This window comes from Solanum dulcamara, chromosome 10 (assembly GCF_947179165.1).
Source record: "Solanum dulcamara chromosome 10, daSolDulc1.2, whole genome shotgun sequence".
In the NCBI taxonomy this organism is placed as follows: Eukaryota; Viridiplantae; Streptophyta; class Magnoliopsida; order Solanales; family Solanaceae; genus Solanum; species Solanum dulcamara.
In genome coordinates this window covers 377,912-400,940 of record NC_077246.1, presented here as the reverse complement: position 1 = coordinate 400,940, position 23,029 = coordinate 377,912, and the positions used below count along the sequence as shown (strand labels likewise).

General features: G+C 35.6%; 2 protein-coding genes and 3 pseudogenes across 2 annotated transcripts; all 5 read left to right on the top strand.

Annotated features, from left to right (window-relative positions):
* Positions 1–355: 355 nt before the first annotated feature.
* Positions 356–2,453, top strand: LOC129870932 (uncharacterized; annotated as a pseudogene).
* Positions 2,454–4,151: 1,698 nt separating this feature from the next.
* Positions 4,152–5,314, top strand: LOC129870931 (zeatin O-glucosyltransferase-like; annotated as a pseudogene).
* A 5,135-nt stretch (positions 5,315–10,449) lies between these two features.
* LOC129871555 (zeatin O-glucosyltransferase-like) lies at positions 10,450–12,335 on the top strand. The gene has a single exon (XM_055946497.1). It carries the CDS (start codon positions 10,473–10,475, stop codon positions 11,892–11,894), a length of 1,422 nt encoding a protein of 473 aa, XP_055802472.1. The 5' UTR covers positions 10,450–10,472; the 3' UTR covers positions 11,895–12,335.
* An 80-nt stretch (positions 12,336–12,415) lies between these two features.
* Positions 12,416–14,465, top strand: LOC129871556 (zeatin O-glucosyltransferase-like; annotated as a pseudogene).
* A 5,504-nt stretch (positions 14,466–19,969) lies between these two features.
* Positions 19,970–21,462, top strand: LOC129870464 (zeatin O-glucosyltransferase-like). The gene has a single exon (XM_055945270.1). The coding sequence runs from the start codon at positions 20,011–20,013 to the stop codon at positions 21,349–21,351; it is 1,341 nt and encodes a 446-aa protein (XP_055801245.1). The 5' UTR covers positions 19,970–20,010; the 3' UTR covers positions 21,352–21,462.
* Positions 21,463–23,029: the final 1,567 nt, after the last annotated feature.

Genomic DNA, 23,029 nt, shown 5'->3' with positions numbered 1-23,029 from the left:
AATAACTTTTTCTTATTAATTCTTTGATTCCTTGAAAGAAATTTAAATATTTGAGGTGAATTTGATGTAAATATAAATATTTAGATAATTTCTTGTTGGATGTGCACTAGGTTGAACAAAATCCAAACATGGATTAATTATGATCAATGATAAAAATTGAATCTTTGGAGCTTTAAGTGCAACAAGATCCAATTTTTAGGACATTCATATAGTACTAGTATCAATTAGCCCGAAATCAGAAATTTCGTTGAAGGTGTTATTTTGACCTGTATACGGAGAATAATTTTCCGGCAAAGGGCATTCAACTAATTTTCATTAAGATTGTTTTTTTTCTTCTTATGTTTTGTTATGTTTGATGGCTGAAATTGGCAAGGCAATGTCCCGATTCGACGTTGAATCATTACAAGAAACACTTTGTGTTCAAGAACAACTTATAGAGAACCTGTACAGTGAGTTAGATGAAGAAAGTGAAGCCTCAGCTAGTGCAGCAACTGAAGCATTGTCGATGATTTTACATCTACAAGGTGAAAAGGCTGCAGAAGAAATGGAAGCAGAACAGTACAAGAGATTTGTAGAAGAAAAAATGAGTCATGCTGAAGAATCTTTATCCATTTTACAAGAACTTATTGATCAAAAACAGATGGAGATAGATGAATTGGATTATCACGCACAAGCTTATCGATGTAAGCTTGTGAGTATGGGCTATGATGATGATGATGATCTTGATGCTAGTGCTGTCGAATTTCTCGAGAATTCAGAAGGAAAGATGATTGTTCAGTCTATTGGGAGATGTAAATCCACTCCGAACATCCCATTGAAATATGCTAATATGAAAAAGGGTGTTGTTAAAGACGAAAAAATCAGTCCAAAATGCGATTTGAATGATGTTTCAAAGGCTGGGAGTATAAATTTGTACTGTGAGCAAATCGAAAAGTTGGAAGAAAGAGTGGAACAGATTGCTGGTGCTAACTACGCGAAATTGTCTAGTTTACCAGCTTCTAAAAGAAACTCTTGTAACAATTTCTTGGAGCAATTTAAAGAAACGTACCTCGTTCAGCATCGAGGGGATAAATCCAATAACGAAGCTGCTGCTAGTCGTTCTGCTTCTCCTCCGAATGTTCTTGATGTCTTTAAAGTCCCTCTAGCCATTAAAGACGAACATTTTGTTGTCCCAAAGGAGGCTGAAAAACAACTCGTTAAAGATGAAACTGATTGGCATAAGAAATATTTAGTACCTATGCAGCATTTGGAAATTTGTCCTACAACTAATGCTTCAAAAACAGCAGAGATTCGTCGTGTCAATAGGACAATGTTTGAGATTGCTGAAGTTGAGAGACAAGGTACGAGGCAAGAACACGAGAGACACGAAGAGCTAATGTCGTTACGTGACATAAAGGAGCAGCCAAATTTAGTACCTATGCAGCATTTGGAAATTTGTCCAGCAACTAGTGCTTCAGAAACAGAAGAGATTTATCGTGTCAATAGGACCACGTTTAAGATAGCTGAAATCGAGAGAGAAGGTACGAGGCCAGAACCTGACAGACACGAAGAGCTAATGTTGTTACATGACATTAAGGAGCAACTAAATTTAGCACCTATAAAGCATTCGAAAATTTGTCCAATGACTAGTGCTTCAGAAACAGCAGAGATTCGTCGCATCAATAGGACTACGTTTAAGAAAGCTGAAGTCGAGAGAGAAGGTACGAGGCCAGAACCTGACAGACACGAAGAGCTAATGTTGTTACATGACATTAAGGAGCAACTAAATTTAGCACCTATAAAGCATTCGAAAATTTGTCCAATGACTAGTGCTTCAGAAACAGCAGAGATTCGTCGCATCAATAGGACTACGTTTAAGAAAGCTGAAGTCGAGAGACAAAGGAAAGAGGCAAGAACCCGACAGACACGAAGAGCTAATGTTGTTACATGGCATTAAGGAGCAACTAAATTTAGCACCTATAAAGCATTTGAAAATTTGTCCAATGACTAGTGCTTCAGGAACAGCAGAGATTCGTTGTGTCAATAAGACGTTTGAGATAGCTGAAGTCGAGAGACAAGATACGAGGCAAGAGACGAAGAGACATGAAGAGATAATGTTGTTACATGACATTAAGGAGCAACTTTATTTAGTACCTATGCAGAATGAGAACAAGTTACATAGAGTAGGTGACACTACTTCTCCTACAACTAGTCCTTCAGAAACAGCAGAGATTTGTTGTGTCAATAGGACGACGTTTGAGATAGCTGAAGTTGAGAGACAACATACGAGGCAAGAATCCAACAGATACGAAGAGCTAACGTTGTTGCATGAGATTAAGGAGGAACTAAATTTGATGCAATCTGACATTAAAACTTGGAAAAATATCAAGTCCACTCCAAAAGATGAGCCATCTGTAGTTTCTCTAACAGAGGTACTCTCTTTAACTGCTGTGCATGTATGTGTGGGGTTATAAAAAAAATTATTGTGCTCACACAAAGCTATGTTGCTCAAACTCTCCAAAATGTTGTGGCACCCCTGATCAGTATCATCCAGGAATGCACTACTTTTGGAGGATCTGACACACACCCCTATTCAATATCCTCGAAATGCACTACTTTTGGAGGATCCGACATGCACTTGTCGATAATTTTTACGAGTCCGAGCAACATAGGCAATAAGTATATATAAAAGTGAAAATCTTGACAGTGCATTGCTTTGGTGGACAGGTGATGGTTTGCCTTTGGCTTTGATTCCGCTATCAAAAAGCTTGCAAATTCAAGATGTTGAAATTTTTGCTTATTATGGCTTTTGAGTTGAGACAGTCAGTGTTCGAGCCAAGATTTTCACTAAGGGAATTCAAAATAATAAAGTAGTAAACACACCAAGAAGCCAAGGGAATTCAACATATACGGTATATACATAAAATATAATTTTGTTCTTGTATATACCATGTAACTTTCTGACAAACGGGATTCGGATGAACCCCTTACGGCCCCCTAGTCTGCCCCTGAGTTGAGTAGTAGTACTTTTGGCCTTTTTACGAGAATGGTCGCTTAGTACGATTCGATTATAAAATTGGTTATTAGTGTCTTGTAAAGTTTGTATTTCAAGAATCTGCAACAGTTGACCACATCAACCAAGAAGAGATCTTCTATCTTGTTACCAGGTTTCAAGTTTTGTATAATTGAAATTTTTAATCAACAATGACTGTACAGAAGTATATTTTTGATACTAATGGTTTATTTGTCTTCTATTTCTTATGTCATTCATGATGGATTCCTTGATTCTACACTCAAAATAGTTGCTGTTTCGATCCTTCAAAAATCCTGTCAGGTGTGTATGCCATATCCTTCACAAGGCGGCATTTTTTCAGAATCGAGCAACATAGCTCAACTATGTATTTAACTTTGAGGCAAATTTGTTTGTCTGGAGTTGGTTCTTTTCATTGCTGAGCACATTTTAGTAGTGAAAATAATAAATGGTACTAACAACTGTCATGAAGTTTTCTTGTGTCTAGCAAGTTGCTTTTTTTTTGCCAATAGGTTTGGGGAGACTTGAATTACAACACATTTTATCACCTTTATAAGTCGTTGAATTGTGTGTCGACTATAATATAGGTCATTGAATTGTGTGCTCAACTCCTTTATAAGTCTTTGAATTGTGTGCCCAACTCCTTTATAGGTCGTTGAATTGTGTGCCCAACATCTTTATAAGTCGTTTAATTGTATGCCCAACTCCTTTATAGGTCCTTGAATTGTGTGTCGACTATAATATAGGTCATTGAATTGTGTGCTCAACTCCTTTATAAGTCGTTCAATTGTGTGCCCAACTCCTTTATAGGTCGTTGAATTGTGTGCCCAACTCCTTTATGGGTAGTTGAATTGTGTTCTCAACTCCTTTATAGGTCTTTGAATTGTGTGCCCATCTCCTTTATAAGTCGTTGAATTGTGTGCCCAACTCCTTTATAGGTCGTTGAATTGTGAATTGTGTGTCCAACTCCTTTATAGGTCGTTGAATTGTGTGTCCACTCATTTATAAGTTGTTGGTGCCCAACTCAATGGAAAAGTTTAAATTAATATAATATAGTCTTTTGACTTTTTTTTGTGTGTATTTAAGAACCTAAACTCATTGCACGTTATTCACTTCTCAGTTCTTCTCTTTTTTTGTTACAATGTCTACATACTCATCAGACAATGTTGTTCACCTTGATGAAGTGATTGTAGCCATGGTGCCATTTCCTGATTTTAGCCATCTCAATCAGCTCTTCGTTCTTGCTCGCTTCATTGCCTCCCATAATATACCAGAACACTTCCTCTGCTTTGCTGATCGGAACCAAGATTTGAAACTTCACGTCCAAGATGGTCTATGGGCCTCAAACATCCATTTTCATGACCTTTTGGTACCTTCTTCTCTTGCAGAAACAGAAGATGCTGGCGATGGTCTGCCTTTGATTGTTATATTCATGAAAAAACTCGTTGAGCCCATTAGAAGAACGTGTATTGATATCTCAACCAATGCAAAGAGATTGGTCATAATTCATGATTCCATAATGATGGATCATTTAAGGGATGTTCATTCATTGATCCCGAACATGGAGTCTTATAAGTTCCACTACATTTCAGCTTTTGCAAGATACTCTATGCTACGACAAAGTATTGATGACATAGTTGTTGATGATGATCATGAGAAACTGATCAAGCAAATGCACGGTGAGTTTCCATTGTTGGAGAGTTGTAGTGGACCATATGCAGCAACGATCGTTAGAAAGGAACATGAATGGAAGCTTAACTCTGGAGAAATCATGAACTCGTGCAGAGAAGTCGAAATTAAGTACCTGGATTTACTTGCACATACAAAAGACAAGCAGTGGTGGGCTGTGGTCCACTTCATATGTTGCTAGAATCACACGACTCAAGCAACATGACGAAGCATGAATGCCTAGAATTTCTAGCTAAGCAAGACGCTAACTCAGTAATATTCGTCTCGTTTGGAACAACCACTACATTCTCACAAGAGCAAGTCAATGAGCTCGTGCTTGGTTTAGAACAGAGCAACCATAAATTCATTTGGGTACTAAGAAAAGCAGATAGAAAGATGGAAACTGAGATCCTTGAAGAGAAAGATGAGAAGATTGAATTGCCAAAAGGGTTTGAAGAAAGAGTAGAAGGAAGAGGAATAGTGGTGAGAAGTTGGGCACCCCAATTGGAAATCTTGGGACATTCATCAACAGGCGGGTTTTTGAGTCACTGTGGATGGTATTCTTGTATCGCGTATCCTGTCATGAGTGCACTTCAATCTTGTGGTATCCTCTCACTGAAATATTGTTCTCTTTGAAAGCCGAAGTTATGGAGTTTTTCCTTAGGCCAAAGTTACCTAGTACCCATATTGGTATTATATAGCTAGTGCCTAATAAATTAGTTGAAGTGCACTCAGACTAGTGAGCACACAACTGTTGTTAAGAAGAAAGAGAGGTAAAATTGGTTGTAACTAACTTTTGAACAACTCACGCGCTAGCCATGTGCCTCAACTAATTCTTAACAGACTTAACAACAAGAACAGCTGGAAGCCAGTTTACCAAAATATTCATGGGCTAACACACACTAAAAGAATGAGAAAATCGTCTAATTCCGCTTGTGCGGCCCCTAAATGATATTAATGCATCGTGGATCATGCCAGGGCCACACGTCCAGATCCCCCGGGTGCCTACAGAGGGTTCCATAACTATTTTTGAATAAAATCGATAGGAAGCCAATTCACCAAAATATTCATGGGCTAACACACACGAAAAAAATGCAAAAATCGCCTAATTCCGCTTATGCGGCCCCTAAATGCTATGAATGTGCCGTGGTTCATGCCGGGGTCGCACGTAATGATCCTCCAGGCACCTACGGAGGGTCTCATAATGGTTTTGAAATAAAATAGATCGGAAGCCAGTTCACCAAAATATTCATGGGCTAAAACACACGAAAAAAATGAGAAAATCGCTTAATTCCACTTTTGCGGCCCCTAAATGCTATGAATCTCCGTGGATTGTGGAGGAACCTTACGTGCTAATCCCTCGGGTACCTACGGAAGGTCCCTTTACTGTTTCGGAATAAAATCAATTCGAAGTCAGTTCATCAAAATGTTCATGGACTAACACACAAAAAAATGAGAAAATTGCCTAATCCCGCTTGTGCGGCCCCTAAATGTTACAAATGCATCGTGGATCGTACCAAGGATGCATGTACTGATCATGAGGGTACCTACGGAGGTTCCCATAATGGTTTCAGAATAAAATTGATCGAAATTCAGTTCACCAAAATATTCATAGTCTAACACACACGATAAAAATGAGAAAATCACATAATTTCGCTTGTGCGGCCACTAAATCCTATGAATGCACTGTGGATCGTGTCAGGGACACACGTAATGATTCCCTGGATACCTATAGTGGTACCATGATGGTTTTTGAATAAAATCGTCCGGAATCCAGTTCATTAAAATATTCATGGGCTAACACACACGAAAAAAAAAGAGAAAATCACCTAATTCCACTTGTGCGGGGCCCCTAAATGTTATGAATACCCCGTGGATCATGTCGGGACCTTACGTACTGATCCCCTGAGTACCCAAAAAGGGTCCCATAACAGTTTCAAAATAAAATTGTCTAGAAGGAAGTTCATCAAAATATTCATGGGCTAACACACGAAAAAAAATGAGAAATTCGCCTAATTCCTCTAGTCTGCCCCTAAATACTATGGATGCACATTGGATCATGCTGAAGCCGCACATACTGATCCTTCAGGTACCTACGGAGGGTACTATAATGGTTTCGAAATAAAACCGTCAGGAAGTCAGTTCACCAAAATATTCATAGTCTAACACACACGATAAAATGAGAAAATCGCCTAATTCCACCTGCGTAGCCACTAAATTCTATGAATGCACCGTAGATCATGCAGGGCCACGCGTATAGATCCCCTAGGTACCTACATAGGGTCCCATAATGGTTTTGGAATAAAATCGATCGGAATCCAGTTCACCAAAATATTCATGGGCTATTATACACGAAAAAAATAAGAAAATTGCATAATTCCGCTTGTGCGGCCCCTAAATGCTATGAATGCGCCGCGATTTGTGCCAGGGCAACACATATTGATCCCTAGGGTACCTACAGATGGACCCATAATAGTTTTGGAATAAAATCGATCAGAAGTCAGTTCACCAAAATATTAATGGGCTAACATACACAAAAAATGAGAAAATCGTCTAATTCCGCTTGTGCGACAACTAAATGCTATGAATGCATCGTGGATCGTGCCGATGGAACACGTACTGATCCCCCGGGTGCCTACGGAGGGTCCCATAACAATTTCGTAATAAAATCGATCGGAAGTCACTTCACCAAAATATTCATGGCTAACACTCACGAAAAAAAGGAGAAAATAACTTAAAGACGTATATTTGGAATTTAAATTTGATCGATTCAAAATTGACCTGGTTGAGTTGAAAATGTTGAACCAACGACAAATCCATAGGTTCAATTAAGTCTCCTTCGTCGAAAAAAATTATATTGTGCAAGGAGCAAGGGCGAAGCTAGAGTATAATCTATGGATTTAGTAAAGCTAATAGTTTTGGTTATAACTTTATATTTATTTTAGGGATAATGCATATTGATCGAAATCCCTGCGACACACCTTAACTATACTAGAGTCCTATTACCCCCACTAAACTATTTTAAAATAGAATAAATACATCCTAAAAGCTGACGTGACACAAATAGTGTCCACACTCTCTTGAAGGCAAGTGATGGGTGAAATAATTGGATATATGCCATTTTTTAATTGGTAACTTTATAATTAGTTAGTACAGATAATTATTGATATTAAAACTTACATGTATATATATTTAATTATTATCATTTCTTACTATGTAAAATATTTATTTAATTTCTTCCTCACTTTAAATTTTCTATTTTTTTGTTCATTAATTTCTTATCTTTTCACTTTTAATTATTTTAAAAAAATTACGTGGATTCTTTAAAAAAATAATTAAAAAGTGTTTTTTATTTTAACGTTTTAATTTTTTATGTTTTATTTGATTTTTTCCAATTATTTTGATATCCATTCGAAATTAAATAAGCTTAAATACAAGAATTTGGAATTAAATTTGAAATCAGATCAAAAAGGAATGTTAAAGGAAATAAAAAGAGTAAATAAAATCAATAAAAAAAATAAAAGAGAAAATATAATGAATGAAGGATTTTTTTTTCAAAGTTTAAATACAAGATTTTTTTAAAAAATAAAAAATACGTGTATTAACTTAATTTAAATACAAGATAAATAAAATAAAAAAAATTAAAAAGAATTAAAAACTTGTAAAAAAATATTTATTTTTGAAAAAAGAATTACTGACGTGGCGGCAAGTGTATACAAACACAACCAACTTACTTGGGTGAAGGTACATTAACACAAAAGTTGCACGAAAATGCAAAGAAAAAAAAGTTCGGGGGGGGGGGGGGGGAGTAATAGGACCCTAGTTGAGTTAAGGTGTGTCGCTGAGATTTCGGTCATAGTTCAGAGTGGTACTTATGCATTATTCCTTTATTTTAAGAAATTTATTTAATATGTACATAATAGTAATTTGAAACCCAACAATAACATAAAGTCTCATAAGTGGGGTCCCCTTTATTTTAAGAAATTTATTTAATACGTACATAATAGTAATTTGAAACCCAACAATAACATAAAGTCTCATAAATGGGGTCTACGATAGACGGTATGTACGCAACTTTATTCCTACCTTCTGAAGAGAGAGATATTGTTTATGATAAACCCCCGTTTCAAGTAAAACATATCAAAATTAGTAAGAAAAGGAAAAACAATGGTGAATAAATTATACATATAGAAAATAGTGGAGAAAGGGGGAGTAGCAACAACAAATAGGAATGAAGTAGAGGAAACAACATGCATGTAATAATAAAATTGAAGAATAAAGTAGTAAGAGAGTACTTATAATTATACAATAAGGGAAATTTTACTGCACCTCGACAAAGTACAGACGTTTTATGTCTTGTTTAATCACACTTCTCTCTAATACTTTTTCGGTCTACCTCATGTCCCTCGATTATCTAATTCACCACAGAGGTCGCTCTTGTCTTATCTCGAACTTAAAAAGGTTAAACTTTTGATATCACTAAACTTTAAATTCTGACTTTGTATTTGACGTGTACATAGATATATATAGTTGTGAAATACCATTAAAACAAAGTTATCTTATAATTAATGTAGTAGAAAAAGAGGTTGATTCAAAATTTAAATTTGATGAATTTTTAGAATTTATAATTTTACCTACCTTTTATACAAAAAAAAAAGAGTAAAATTTTTCAAGAATTGCTTTAAATCACCGGTTTCAAATCCCGAATCATTATTATTAGAATTTCTGACTCAACTATGATCGTATTGAAACCATACTCCATATATATTTTGTGTGGGCATAGAAGAAAAAACCCAAAAGGGGACGTTTAATTTTTTGACATTGGACATAAATGTCATGTCGCAAAGATTGCCTATGGCCGCTAAGATATGAAGCAACCAATAAGAAAACAACCTCAATTATGAAAAACAATAAATGATCTATCCTGTCTCTTCCACCCCTACAGCCTGTGATTCATAAACCTCTTACGTAGCATATTTTTTCATCATAAAAAAATCCATTTTATTCTCTTATGATTCTTCAAAAAAAAAATGAAAAGTGTTCTTGAATTTTAACGTTTAATTTTTTTTATGTTTTATTTGATTTTTTTCCCGTTATTTTGATATTCATTCGAAATTAAATAATTTAAAATACAAGTATTTGAAATTAAATTTGAAGTCAGATCAAAAAGAAAAGACAGAGAAAATAAAAGGAGTAAATAAAATCAATAGAAAAATAAAAGAGAAAATATAATGAATGAAGGTAAAAAAAATTAAAAAGTTTAAAGACAAGATTTTAAAAAAAATAAAAAGTACATGTATTAACTTAATTTAAATACAAGATAAAGAAAATAAAAAGATTTAAAAAGAATTAAAAAATTTATAAAAAAGATATACTTTTAAATCATTTTATTTGTATGATAAATATACAAACTTAATAGATTTTATTTCTCTATGAGGTAGAAAAGTTATTTTCGAAAGAACAGTGCGTTCAAGAATTTCTCTCTCACCATCAAACACCCTCAACTCAAGAAAATCATTTTTCACAAATATGAAAAGAAATGAAGAGTAATAGTTATAAGTTTGACAGAACCTACTACTTAGAGGTATGTATTGGTCGATTCGATTTATATTATTGATTGTTTACCGATAAAGGCTTACCTATTGATAGTGAATACCCACATGTTTGGTGTGCTTTTTGGTACAGCCCCCCCGCCTCCAACGGCTACAAAGTGACATTTATGGTGGCAAGAACGGTGCACATGTTATCTTTTAATTTATTATAAAAACGTATTATAAAAAGAGAGTGATGGTGTATGTCAGTAACTCAGTTTTTTGTAAAAGTTGTTCTCCAAAACTCATTTTTTGTCAAAGTTGTTGTCTCTCCTTTTGTTGCAATGGCTGCTACCAATGAAGTGATTGTGGCAATGGTGCCATTTCCTGATTACAGCCATATAAATAACCTCTTTGATCTTGCTCGTTACATGGCGTCCCATAATATACCAGTACACTTCCTCTGTTTTGCTGATGTGAACAAAGACTTGAAACTACGCTTTCAAGGTGGCTTCAACATCCATTTCAATGACCTCTTGAGACCTTCTTCTCCGATAGAAAAAGAAGATCGCTATGGAGTGCCTCCGATTCTAATGTATCTGGAAAAACTCAAGGAGCCTATTTACGAAATATGCGTTGAACTCTCCACCAAAGCAAAGAGATTAGTCATAATTCATGACCTTATAATGAGTGAACCAATATTAGATGTCCATACATTGTTGAATGTCAAGTCTTATATCTTCCAAACTGGGTCGACTTTTAACAGATACTCTGCCCTCAAACAAACTATTCCGGACATAATTGATGATGACTATGATCATGAAAAACTCGTCAAGCAAATGCAGGATGAGTTTCCATTGTTGGAGCCACATGAGAAATTTCGCTTTAAAATGGAGCTTGAATTGAAGCACCAATCCGGAGAAATCATAAACTCGTGTAAAGAAGTGGAAGGTAGGTACCCAGAGTTACTTGCCAATGCAAAAGAAAAGCCAATATGGGCTTTTGGTCCATTTCATATGTTGCTAGATTCTTCGTCTAGCAACAACATGACTCGTAGTCTAGAATTATTTCTCGACAAGCAAGATGATAACTCAGTAATATTCGTTTCATTTGGATCGACTACTACATTATCACAAGAGCAAGTGAATGAGCTCGCTCGGGGTTTAGAACAAAGCAATCATAGATTTATATGGGTACTAAGAAAAGGAGATAATGTGGAGAAACTTAAAGAGAAATTAGACGGAAAGATTGAATTACCAGAAGGGTTTGAAGAGAGAGTGGAAGGAAGAGGAATGGTGGTAAATTGGGCACCACAGTTGGAAATCTTGGGGCATTCATCTACGGGTGGGTTTTTGAGTCATTGTGGATGGAATTCTTGTATTGAGAGCATTAGTATGGGAGTGCCTCTAGCAACTTGGCCAATTAGTTACGATCATCCATTTAACTCTATATTAGTAACCAATTTGTTGAAGATTGGAATATCTGTCAAGAGTTGGTCTCACCGGGATGAATTGGTAACAGCATCAACCATTGAGAAAGCTGTCAAGACATTGATGGGTACGATACAAGGGGATGAGATGAGGCAAAGGGCGGTGGAATTGAGCGAAAAGATCAAAAGCTCTGCTAGCCGTGGAGGACTTGCACGTAAGGAAATGGAATCTTTCATATCACATATTATTAAATAACCTCACAAGGAGTATCTTTGCTAAGAAGAAAGCCACCATTTTTATGGTTCTGCTCTACTTTTTCTATCTTATCTTTGTTGTTAAATAAAAGATTAGTCATCTTGCAACCTTGAGGTGTATGGATGGACAAGTAATGTGATTTAAATGGACGGGTCAATATGTTTTTGATATTAAATGTTAATTTGTTTTCTATTTATTATGTCATTCATGATGGATTCCTTGATTCTACTCTCAGAATAATTGTTGTTTGGATCCTTCAAAAATCCCGCCGGGTGTGTATGTCGTATCCTTCAAAAGGCGGCATTTTTTCAGAATCCGAGGAACATAGCTCAATTATGTATTTAACTTTGAGGCAAATTTATTTGTCTGGAGTTGGTTCTTTCCATTACTGAGCACATTTTAGGAGTGAAATTAATAAATGGTACTAACAACTGTCATGAAGTTTTCTTGTGTCTGGCAAGTTAATTTTTTTTGTCAATAGGTTTGGGGAGACTTGAATACAACACCTTTTATCGCCTTTGTAAGTCATTGAATTGTGTGTCGACTCTAACATAGGTCATTGAATTGTGTGCCCAACTCCTTTATAAGTCATTGAATTGTGTGCCCAGCTCCTTTATAAGTCGTTGAATTGGGTGTCCACTCCGTTATAAGTCGTTGAATTGCGTGTCCAACTCCTTTATAAGTCGTTGAGTTGAGTGCCCACTCCTTTATAGGTCGTTGAATTGTGTGCCCAACTCAATGGAAAAGTTTAAATTAATATAATATAGTCTTTTAGTTGACTTTTTTTTGTGTGTATTTAAGCACCTAAACTCATTGTAAGTTATTCATTTCTCAGTTCTTCTCTATTTTTTTACAATGTCTACAAACTCATTAGACAATGTTGTTCACCTTGATGAAGTGATTGTAGCCATGGTTGCATTTCCTGATTTTAGCAATCTCAATCAGCTCTTCGTTCTTGCTCGCTTCATCACCTCCCATAATATACCAGTACACTTCCTCTGCCTTGCTGATCGGAACCAAGATTTGAAACTTCGCATCCAAGGTGGTCTATGGGTCTCAAACATCCATTTCCATGACCTTTTGGTACCTTGTTCTTTTGCAGAAACAGAAGATGCTGACGATGGTCTGCCTTTGATTGTTATATTCATGAAAAAACTCGTTGAGCCCATTAGAAGAACGTGTATTGATATCTCTACCAATGCGAAGAGATTGGCTATAATTCATGATTCCATAATGATGAATCATATAAGGGATGTTCATTCATTGATCCCGAATTATTGATGACATAGTTGATGATGATGATAGTGAGAAAATGATCAAACAAATGCACGATGAGTTTCCGTTGTTGGAGAGTTGTAGTGGACCATATGCAGCAACGATTGTTAGAAAGGAACATGAACGGAAGCTTAACTCTGGAGAAATCATGAACTCGTGCAGAGAAGTCGAAAGTAAGTACCTTGATTTACTTGCACATACAAAAGACAAGCAGTGGTGGGCTGTTGGTCCACTTCATATGTTGCTAGAATCACATGATCCTAGCAACGTGACTTGTCATGAATGCCTACAATTTCTAGCTAAGCAAGACGCTAACTCAGTAATATTCGTCTCGTTTGGAACAACCACTACATTCTCACAATAGCAAGTCAATGAGCTCGCGCTTGGTTTAGAACAGAGCAACCATAAATTCATTTGGGTACTAAGAAAAGCAGATAGAAAGATGGAAACTGAGATACTTGAAGAGAAACATGAGAAGATTGAATTGCCAAAAGGGTTTGAAGAAAGAGTGGAAGGAAGAGGAAGAGTGGTGAGAAGTTGGGCACCCCAATTGGAAATCTTGGGGCATTCATCAACAGGCGGGTTTTTGAGTCACTGTGGATGAAATTCTTGTATCGAGAGCATTAGCATGGGAGTACCTCTAGCAGTTTGGCCAATCAATCACGATCAGCCATTTAACGCTGTTTTTGTAACCAACTTGCTGAAGATTGGAACATCTGTTAGGAGTTGGGCACGTCGAGAGGAATTGGTGACAGCATCAACCATTGAGAATCGCGACAGAAGGGAAAGAGATGAGGCAAAGGGCGGTGGAGTTGAGCATTAAGATCAAGAACTCTGTTAGCCGCGGAGGACCTGCACGCAAGGAAATGGAATCTTTCATATCGCGTATTATCAAATAACTTCATAGGGGGTGTCATTTAGACAAACAACTAACTCTACGACAAAAAATAGTTTTTAGCAGCAATAAACATGCACACTAATAAAGAATGTTTAAAGCATTTACCGACATTAGTTAATTGTCATTGAATCTAATGTCGCTATAGGCTTTAGGGACAATCTTCGTCACTCTCTAATTTCAACTTTCTACATGACATGTTTAGGACCACAAGATTCAAAGATACTTTGTACATTCTACATATCTTTATTTTAAAACAATTCCAAAGTCTTCTTTCCTTTCTTAAACTCCGTGTCAAGTAAAAAACTAAACAAATAAACTGAAACGGTGGGAGTAGTTACTTTTTCTGTTTAATGAACAAAATCTATCAATGCTGAAACTTCAGTTTACCCATTTATCTTTCTTTGATAGCCTCATCTGGTACTAACAATTGCGTGCAACTCGACTAATTCCATGGGATACCTGTCACCTCCATCAACAACAGGTACCAGGCAATTTTGTCCATCAAGACGAGGACACACTTCTACTTATTAAAATAGTCAACTTCCCGTAAAGCATATCACATGATGTCTTCATCACTTATTAAAATAGCTAGTTTCCCGGATCTGCAAATCACATGATATCTTTATTTTAAATGTTTATCAAAGGAGTGGCACGCATTCCATAGTTAAAGCACTAAACTCATTTTTTCTCAATTTTTCTGCTCTTGATCCAATGTGTTAGGATCCAGAACTCGGTAGTACGGAATTTAGCCAATAGAGTGTTGCAATATTTTTGGACAGTCCAAGCAACACAGCGTATTGGTTCTTACAAAAAAAAGTGAAACATACTTTTCATTGTTCCTAGTCAAGAAGATTTGTGAGGCATACCAGGAAACACCAGCTGAAACTTGAGTCACTGATTTATCCTTATTTGGCAGATTCTGAACTGTCTGTACAATGGAATTCATTTGGTACAAGCATTATGAAGAAGTTAATGGTCGAGTGACACTACGTAAGGTGGGGCGGTCAACTTGATGTGGGAGAGGCATGAATGCAGTTCAATCTTGTGGTATCCTGTCACTAAAATATTGTTCTCTTTGAAAGACGAAGTTATCGAGTTTGTCTTTAGGCCAAAGTTACCTAGTACCCATATTGGTATTATATAGCTAGTGCCTAATAAATTAGTTGAAGTGCACTCAGACTAGGTTGAGCACAACTGTTGTTAAGAAGAAAGAGAGAGGTAAAATTGGTTGTAACTAACTTTTGAACAACTCACGCTCCAGCCATGTGCCTCAACTAACTCTTAACATACTTAACAACTAAGCACAACTAGAAGCCAGTTCACCAAAATATTCATTGGCTAACACACAAAAAAAAAATGAGAAAATCGCCTAATTTCGCTTGTGCGGCCACTAAATACTATGAATGCACCGTGGATCGTGCCGGAGCCGCATGTATAGATCCCCCGGGTACCTACAGAGGATCCCATAACGATTTTTGAATAAAATCGATCGAAAGTCAATTCACCAAAATATTCATTAGCTAACACATACGAAAAAATTTAGAAAATTGTCTAATTTCACTTGTGCGGCCCCTAAATGCTATGAATGCACCGTAGTTCATGTCAAGGTTGCACGTACTAATCCTACGGTCACCTATGAAGGGTCCCATTATACTTTCGGAGTAAAATAGACCGGACGTCGGTTCACCAAAATATTAATGGGCTAACACATGAAAAAAATTAAAAAAATTGCCTAATTCTGCTTATGTGGCCCCTAAATGCTATGAATGCGCCGTGGATTGTGTCGGAACCTTACGTATTGATACCTCGGGTACCTACGGAGGGTCCCATAATGGTTTTGGCATAAAATTGATCGGAAGCCAGTTTACCAAAATATTCATGCTCTAACACACAAAAATAATTAAAACAATTGCCTAATTCTGCTTGTGCGGCCCTAAATGTTATGAATGCATCGTGGATCGTGCTGGAACCTCATGTACTGATCCCAGGGTACCTACGAAGGGTACCATAGTGGTTTTGAAATAAAATCGATCGGAAGTTAGTTAAACAAAATATTAATGGGCTAACAAATGATAAAAATGAGAAAATCACATAATTTCGCTTGTGCAACCACTAAATCCTACGAATGCACCGTGGATCATGCCGGGGCCGCACGTAATGATTCCCGGATACCTATAGTGGGTTCCATACTGGTTTTGGAATAAATTCGACCGGAAGCCAGTTCACAAAATATTCATGGGCTAACACACACGAAAAAAATGAGAAAATCGTCTAGCGTCTCCTAAATGCTATGAATGCGCTATGGATCATGTCGGTTACTTACGTACTGATCCCCCGAGTACCCAAAAGAGGGTCCCATAATAATTTCAGAATAAAATTGGCTGGAAGACAGTTTACCAAAATATTAATGAGCTAATACACGAAAAATGAGAAATTCGCCTAATTACTTTTGTGCAGCCCCTAAATACTATGAATGCACCTTGGATCATGCTGAGACCGCACATACTGATCCCTCGGATACCTACGAAGGGTCCTATAATGGTTTCGGAATAAAACCGTCTGGAAGCCAGTTCACCAAAATATTCATGAGCTAACACACATGATAAAAATGAGAAAATCATCTAATTCCACTTGTGTGGCCACTAAATTCTATGAATGCACCATAGATCGTACCCGGGCTACATGTAAAGATCCCCCGGGTACCTAAAGAGGGTCTCATAATGGTTTTTGAATAAAATCGATCGGAAGCCAGTTCACCAAAATATTCATAGGTTATTATACACGAATAAATGGAAAAATTGTCTAATTCTACTTGTGCGGCTCTTAAATGATATTAATGCACTTCGGTTCATACCGGGGCAACATGTACTGATCCCCCGGGCACCTACAGAGGGTCCCATAACCATTTTGGAATAAAATTGACCGAAAGCCAGTTCACTAAAATATTCATGGCTAACATACACAAAAAAAATGAGAAAATCATTTAATTTCGCTTGTGCGACAATGAAATGCTATGAATGCATCGTGGATCGTGTCGAGGCAACACGTACTGATCCCTCGGGTGCCTATGGAGGTTCCCATATCGATTTTGAAATAAAATCGATCGAAAACCAGTTCATCAAAATATTCATGGCTAACACTCACGAAAAATTGACATATATTTCGAATTTAAATTTGATCGATTCAAAATTGGCCTAGTTGAGTTGAAAATGTTGAACCAATGACGAATCCATAGGTTCAATTAAGTCTCCTTCGTTGAAAAAAATTATATTGTGCAAGGAGCATAGGCGAAGCTAGAGTATAATCTATGGATTTAGTAAAGCTAATAGTTTTGGTTATAACTTTATATTTATTTTAGGGATAATTCATATATGATCAAAATCAATGAGACACACCTTAACTTTACTAGGGTCCTATTACCCTCTTAAACTATTTTAAAATAAATAAATACATCTTAAAAGTTGACATGGCACAAAGAGTGTGTGCACACTCTCCTGAATGCAAGTGATGGGTGAAAAAATTGGACACATTTCCTTTTTTAATTGATAACTTTATAATTAGTTAGTACACATAATTGTTGACATTGAAACTTACATATATATTTAATTATTATCATTTCTTAGTATGTAAAATATTTATTTAATTTCTTCCTCATTTTAATTTTTAATTTTTTTCGTTCATTAATTTCTTATCTTTTCACTTTTAATTATTTTTTAAAAAATTAAGTGGATTCTTTAAAAAAATAATTAAAAAGTGTTCTTTAATTTTAACATTTTAATTTTTTTATGTTTTATTTGATTTTTTTCAATTATTTTGATATCCATTCGAAATTAAATAATTTTAAATACAAGCATTTGGAATTAAATTTGAAATCAGATCAATAAAGGAAAGATAAAGGAAATAAAAAGAATAAATAAAATCAATAAAAAATAAAAAAGAAAATATAATGAATGAATGTAAAAAAAATTAAAAAAAGTTTAAATACAAGATTTTTTTAAAAAAAATAAAAAGTACGTGTATTAACTTAATTTAAATACAAGATAAATAAAATAAAAAGATTTAAAAAGAATTAAAAACTTTTAAAAAATTATTTTATTTTTTTTAAAAAAAATTACTGACGTGGCGGTGAGTGTATACAAACACAACCAACTTACTTGGTTGAAGGTACATTAACACAAAAGGTGCACGAAAATGCAAAAAAAAAAAGTTCGGGGGGATAATAAGACCCTAGTTAAGTTAAGGTGTGTCGCTGAGATTTCGGTCATAGTTTAGAGTGGTACTTATGCATTATCCCTTTATTTTAAGAAATTTATTTAGTATGTACATAATAGTAATTTGAAACCCAACAATAACATAAAGTCTCATAAGTGGGATCTAGGATAGATGGTATGTACGCAACCTTATTGCTACCTTCTGAAGGGAGAGATATTGTTTATGATAAACCCTCGTTTCAAGTAAAGCATATCAAAATTAGTAAGAAAAGAAAAAACAATGGTGAATAAATTATGCATATAGAAAATAATAGAGAAAGGATGAGTAGCAACAACAAATAGGAATGAAGTAGAGGAAACAACATGTATGTAATAATAAAATTGAAGAATAAAGTAGCAAGAGAGTACTTATAATTATAAAATAAGGGAAATTCGACTACTCCTCGGTAAATTACAAACGTTTTATGTCTTGTTTAATCACACCTTTCTCTAATATTTTTTCGATCTACCTCTACCTCTGCTAAGACCCACCATAATCAACTCCTTGCACCCTTCTCATTGGGACATCTATGCATCTCCTCTACATATCAAAGCCATCTCAACCTCGTGTCCCTCGATCATCTAATTCACTACGGAGGTCGCTCTTGTCTTATCTCGAACTTAAAAAGGTTAAACTCTTGATACCCCTAAACTTTAAATTCTGACTTTGTATTTGACGTGTACATAGATATATATAGTTGTGAAATCCCATTAAAACAAAGTTATCTTATAATTAATGTAGTAAAGAAAGAGGTTGATTCAAAATTTTAATTTGATGAATTTTTAGAATTTATAATTTTACCTACCTTTTATACAAAAAAAAAAAAGAAGTAAAATTTCTGATCAATTAATGTCCACGACACCACTTTTCCTCAATACATTAGCCACTTCCGCTCTTGGATATATTCAAGAATTGCTTTAAATCACCAATTTCAAATCCCAAATTATTGTTATTAGAATTTCTGATTCAGCATTTTATCGATACTCCATATATATTTTGTGTGGGGATACAAGAAAAGAACTAAAAGGGAACCTTTTAGTCTTTTGACATTGGACATAAATGTCGTGTAGCAAAAATTGCCTATGGCCCTTGAGATTTGAAGCAACCAATAATAAAACAACCTCATTTTGGACATACATTATATTATGACAAACAATATATGATCTATATCTGTCTCCTCCATCCTACGGCTTGTGATTAATAAACCTCTTAAGTAGCATTTTTTAATTCTCTTATGATTCTTTAAAAAATAATTTTAAAAAAATGTTCTTGAATTTTAACGTTTTATTTAATAAATAAATAAATACTTTTAAATCATTTTATTTGTATGATAAATATACAAACTGAAAAGATTTTATTTCTATCTTTATAAAGTAAAAAAATTATTTTCGAAAGACCCTCCATTCAATAAAATCATTTTCACAAAAGTTTAAAAAAAAATGAAGAATAATAGTTATGAGTTTAGCAGAGCTTTCACTCAGGTTATAGGTTATGTATGGTCAATTCTATTTGATTTATCAATTGTGTATCGGGTAAGGGCCCATCTATTGATTGTGAATTCCCACATGTTCGGTGTGCTTTTTGGTACAGCCACCCGCATCCGACGGCGACAAAGAATGGAGCACACGTTATAAAAAGAGTATGTCCAAAACTCATTTTTTTGTCAAAGTTGTTCTCTCTCCTTTTGTTGCAATGGCTGCTACCAATGAAGTGATTGTGGCAATGGTGCCATTTCCTGATTACAGCCATCTAAATAGCCTCTTTGATCTTGCTCGTTACATGGCGTTCCATAATATACCAGTACACTTCCTCTGTTTTGCTGATGTGAACAAAGACTTGAAACTACGCTTTCAAGGTGGCTTCAACATCCATTTCAATGACCTCTTGAGACCTTCTTCTCCGATAGAAAAAGAAGATCGCTATGGAGTGCCTCCGATTCTAATGTATCTGGAAAAACTCAAGGAGCCTATTTACGAAATATGCGTTGAACTCTCCACCAAAGCAAAGAGATTAGTCATAATTCATGACCTTATAATGAGTGAACCAATATTAGATGTCCATACATTGTTGAATGTCAAATCTTATATCTTCCAAACTGGGTCGACTTTTAACAGATACTCTGCCTTCAAACAAACTATTCCGGACATAATTGAGGATGACGATGATCATGAAAAACTCGTCAAGCAAATGCAGGATGAGTTTCCATTGTTGGAGCCACATGAGAAATTTCTCTTTGAAATGGAGCTTGAATTGAAGCACCAATCCGGAGAAATCATAAACTCGTGTAAAGAAGTGGAAGGTAGGTACCCAGAGTTACTTGCCAATGCAAAAGAAAAGCCAATATGGGCTTTTGGTCCATTTCATATGTTGCTAGATTCTTCGTCTAGCAACAACATGACTCGTAGTCTAGAATTATTTCTCGACAAGCAAGATGATAACTCAGTAATATTCGTGTCATTTGGATCAACTACTACATTATCACAAGAGCAAGTGAATGAGCTCGCTCGGGGTTTAGAACAAAGCAACCATAGATTTATATGGGTACTAAGAAAAGGAGATAATGTGGAGAAACTTAAAGAGAAATTAGACGGAAAGATTGAATTACCAGAAGGGTTTGAAGAGAGAGTGGAAGGAAGAGGAATGGTGGTAAATTGGGCACCACAGTTGGAAATCTTGGGGCATTCATCTACGGGTGGGTTTTTGAGTCATTGTGGATGGAATTCTTGTATTGAGAGCATTAGTATGGGAGTGCCTCTAGCAACTTGGCCAATTAGTTACGATCATCCATTTAACTCTATATTAGTAACCAATTTGTTGAAGATTGGAATATCTGTCAAGAGTTGGTCTCACCGGGATGAATTGGTAACAGCATCAACCATTGAGAAAGCTGTCAAGACATTGATGGGTACGATACAAGGGGATGAGATGAGGCAAAGGGCGGTGGAATTGAGCGAAAAGATCAAAAGCTCTGCTAGCCGTGGAGGACTTGCACGTAAGGAAATGGAATCTTTCATATCACATATTATTAAATAACCTCACAAGGAGTATCTTTGCTAAGAAGAAAGCCACCATTTTTATGGTTCTGCTCTACTTTTTCTATCTTATCTTTGTTGTTAAATAAAAGATTAGTCATCTTGCAACCTTGAGGTGTATGGATGGACAAGTAATGTGATTTAAATGGACGGGTCAATATGTTTTTGATATTAAATGTTAATTTGTTTTCTATTTATTATGTCATTCATGATGGATTCTGATAGAATATATGCGTCTACCACACGAGTCAGGGGACCAGGTCCCTTGACACAATCAATTAACAGAATGCTCAAGAAACGGACAACTAATGCAAGTAATGAACAAGACAAGAGTTTTACGTGGAAAAACTCCTTGTTCAAGGGAGAAACAACCACAACTTGTCCAACAGGATTTCCAACCAATCTTCACTAGATGTAAGAGCAAAGTGATCTATTACAACCTATGTAACTAGATACAAATCCTCTTCACCCCTATGTTTGCAACATCCTATCACAAGATTTCGAGCCTAAGCAATATGACTATTGCCCACTACCCCAACTCACTCTACTTGACGTAAACTTCAACACTCCGATCAAGGCTAGCTCTAGCAATGACTCGGAAACTAAGCAATAAGACTATTGCCCACTACACAACCACCCCTAGGTTAATGTAGATTTTTCTAACTACTTCAATTCTAACTCTAGCAAAGAAGTTACAATAACACAATACAAAGAGAAGTAATCAATATTCCTTTATATGATAGGAACTGATTTTACAATGTTTAGCATACTAGTCCCAACATTACAGCAAAGCAACAACCTAAAACTATTCTTCAATAGTAGCTCGATCAGGTCCCTGCTGCCTTGAGGAAGTGTTCTTTCTTTTGAGCACACACACCACTTTTCTTTTGCCTTGTAAAAATGATGTATGAAAACTAACTTGTTTCATGTCTCAAAGATAGTATTTAGCATATAGGCGAAACCACCTGGTACCTTCTGATTTGCTGGACGTCTCTATCGTCCAACTGTTGCCCACCAACCACAGCAAATGTACAAATACATATGTATAACAATTATATATATATAATTTTTTGACAAATATACATATACAATTCGACAGATATACATATATAATTCGCCTCTCGCTCGTCTCTCTCCTCCTCTCTCACGGTCTTGCTTGCCAGATATACAAATACATATGTATGCCAGTGTTTGTATATTTCGGTATACAAATAATTTGTGGGTATAGCAATTGTATAATTTGCTACAACTTTTGTATAATTCGCTACAGCATTTGTATAATGGCAAAATTTATGTTTGGCATTATAAGTAATTAGGGAAACTATACCCATATGGAGTAATTATGCTTAAAAAGTTTGTCATATCTGAAAATTTCCCTTGTTTAATAGCCTCATTTGGTACCAATAATTGCGTGCAACTCGATTAATTTCACGGGATATCTGTCACCTCCACCAACAACAGGTACAAGATAATTCTATTCATTAAGACTTGGACATACTTTTACTTATCACGTGATGTCTTCATCACTAATTAAAATAGTCAACTTCCCAGATCTGTAAAGCATATCACATGATGTCTTCATCACTTATTAAAATAGCTAGTTTCCCGGATCTGCAAATCACACGATATCTTTATTTTAAATGTTTATCAAAGGAGTGGCACGCATTCCATAGTTAAAG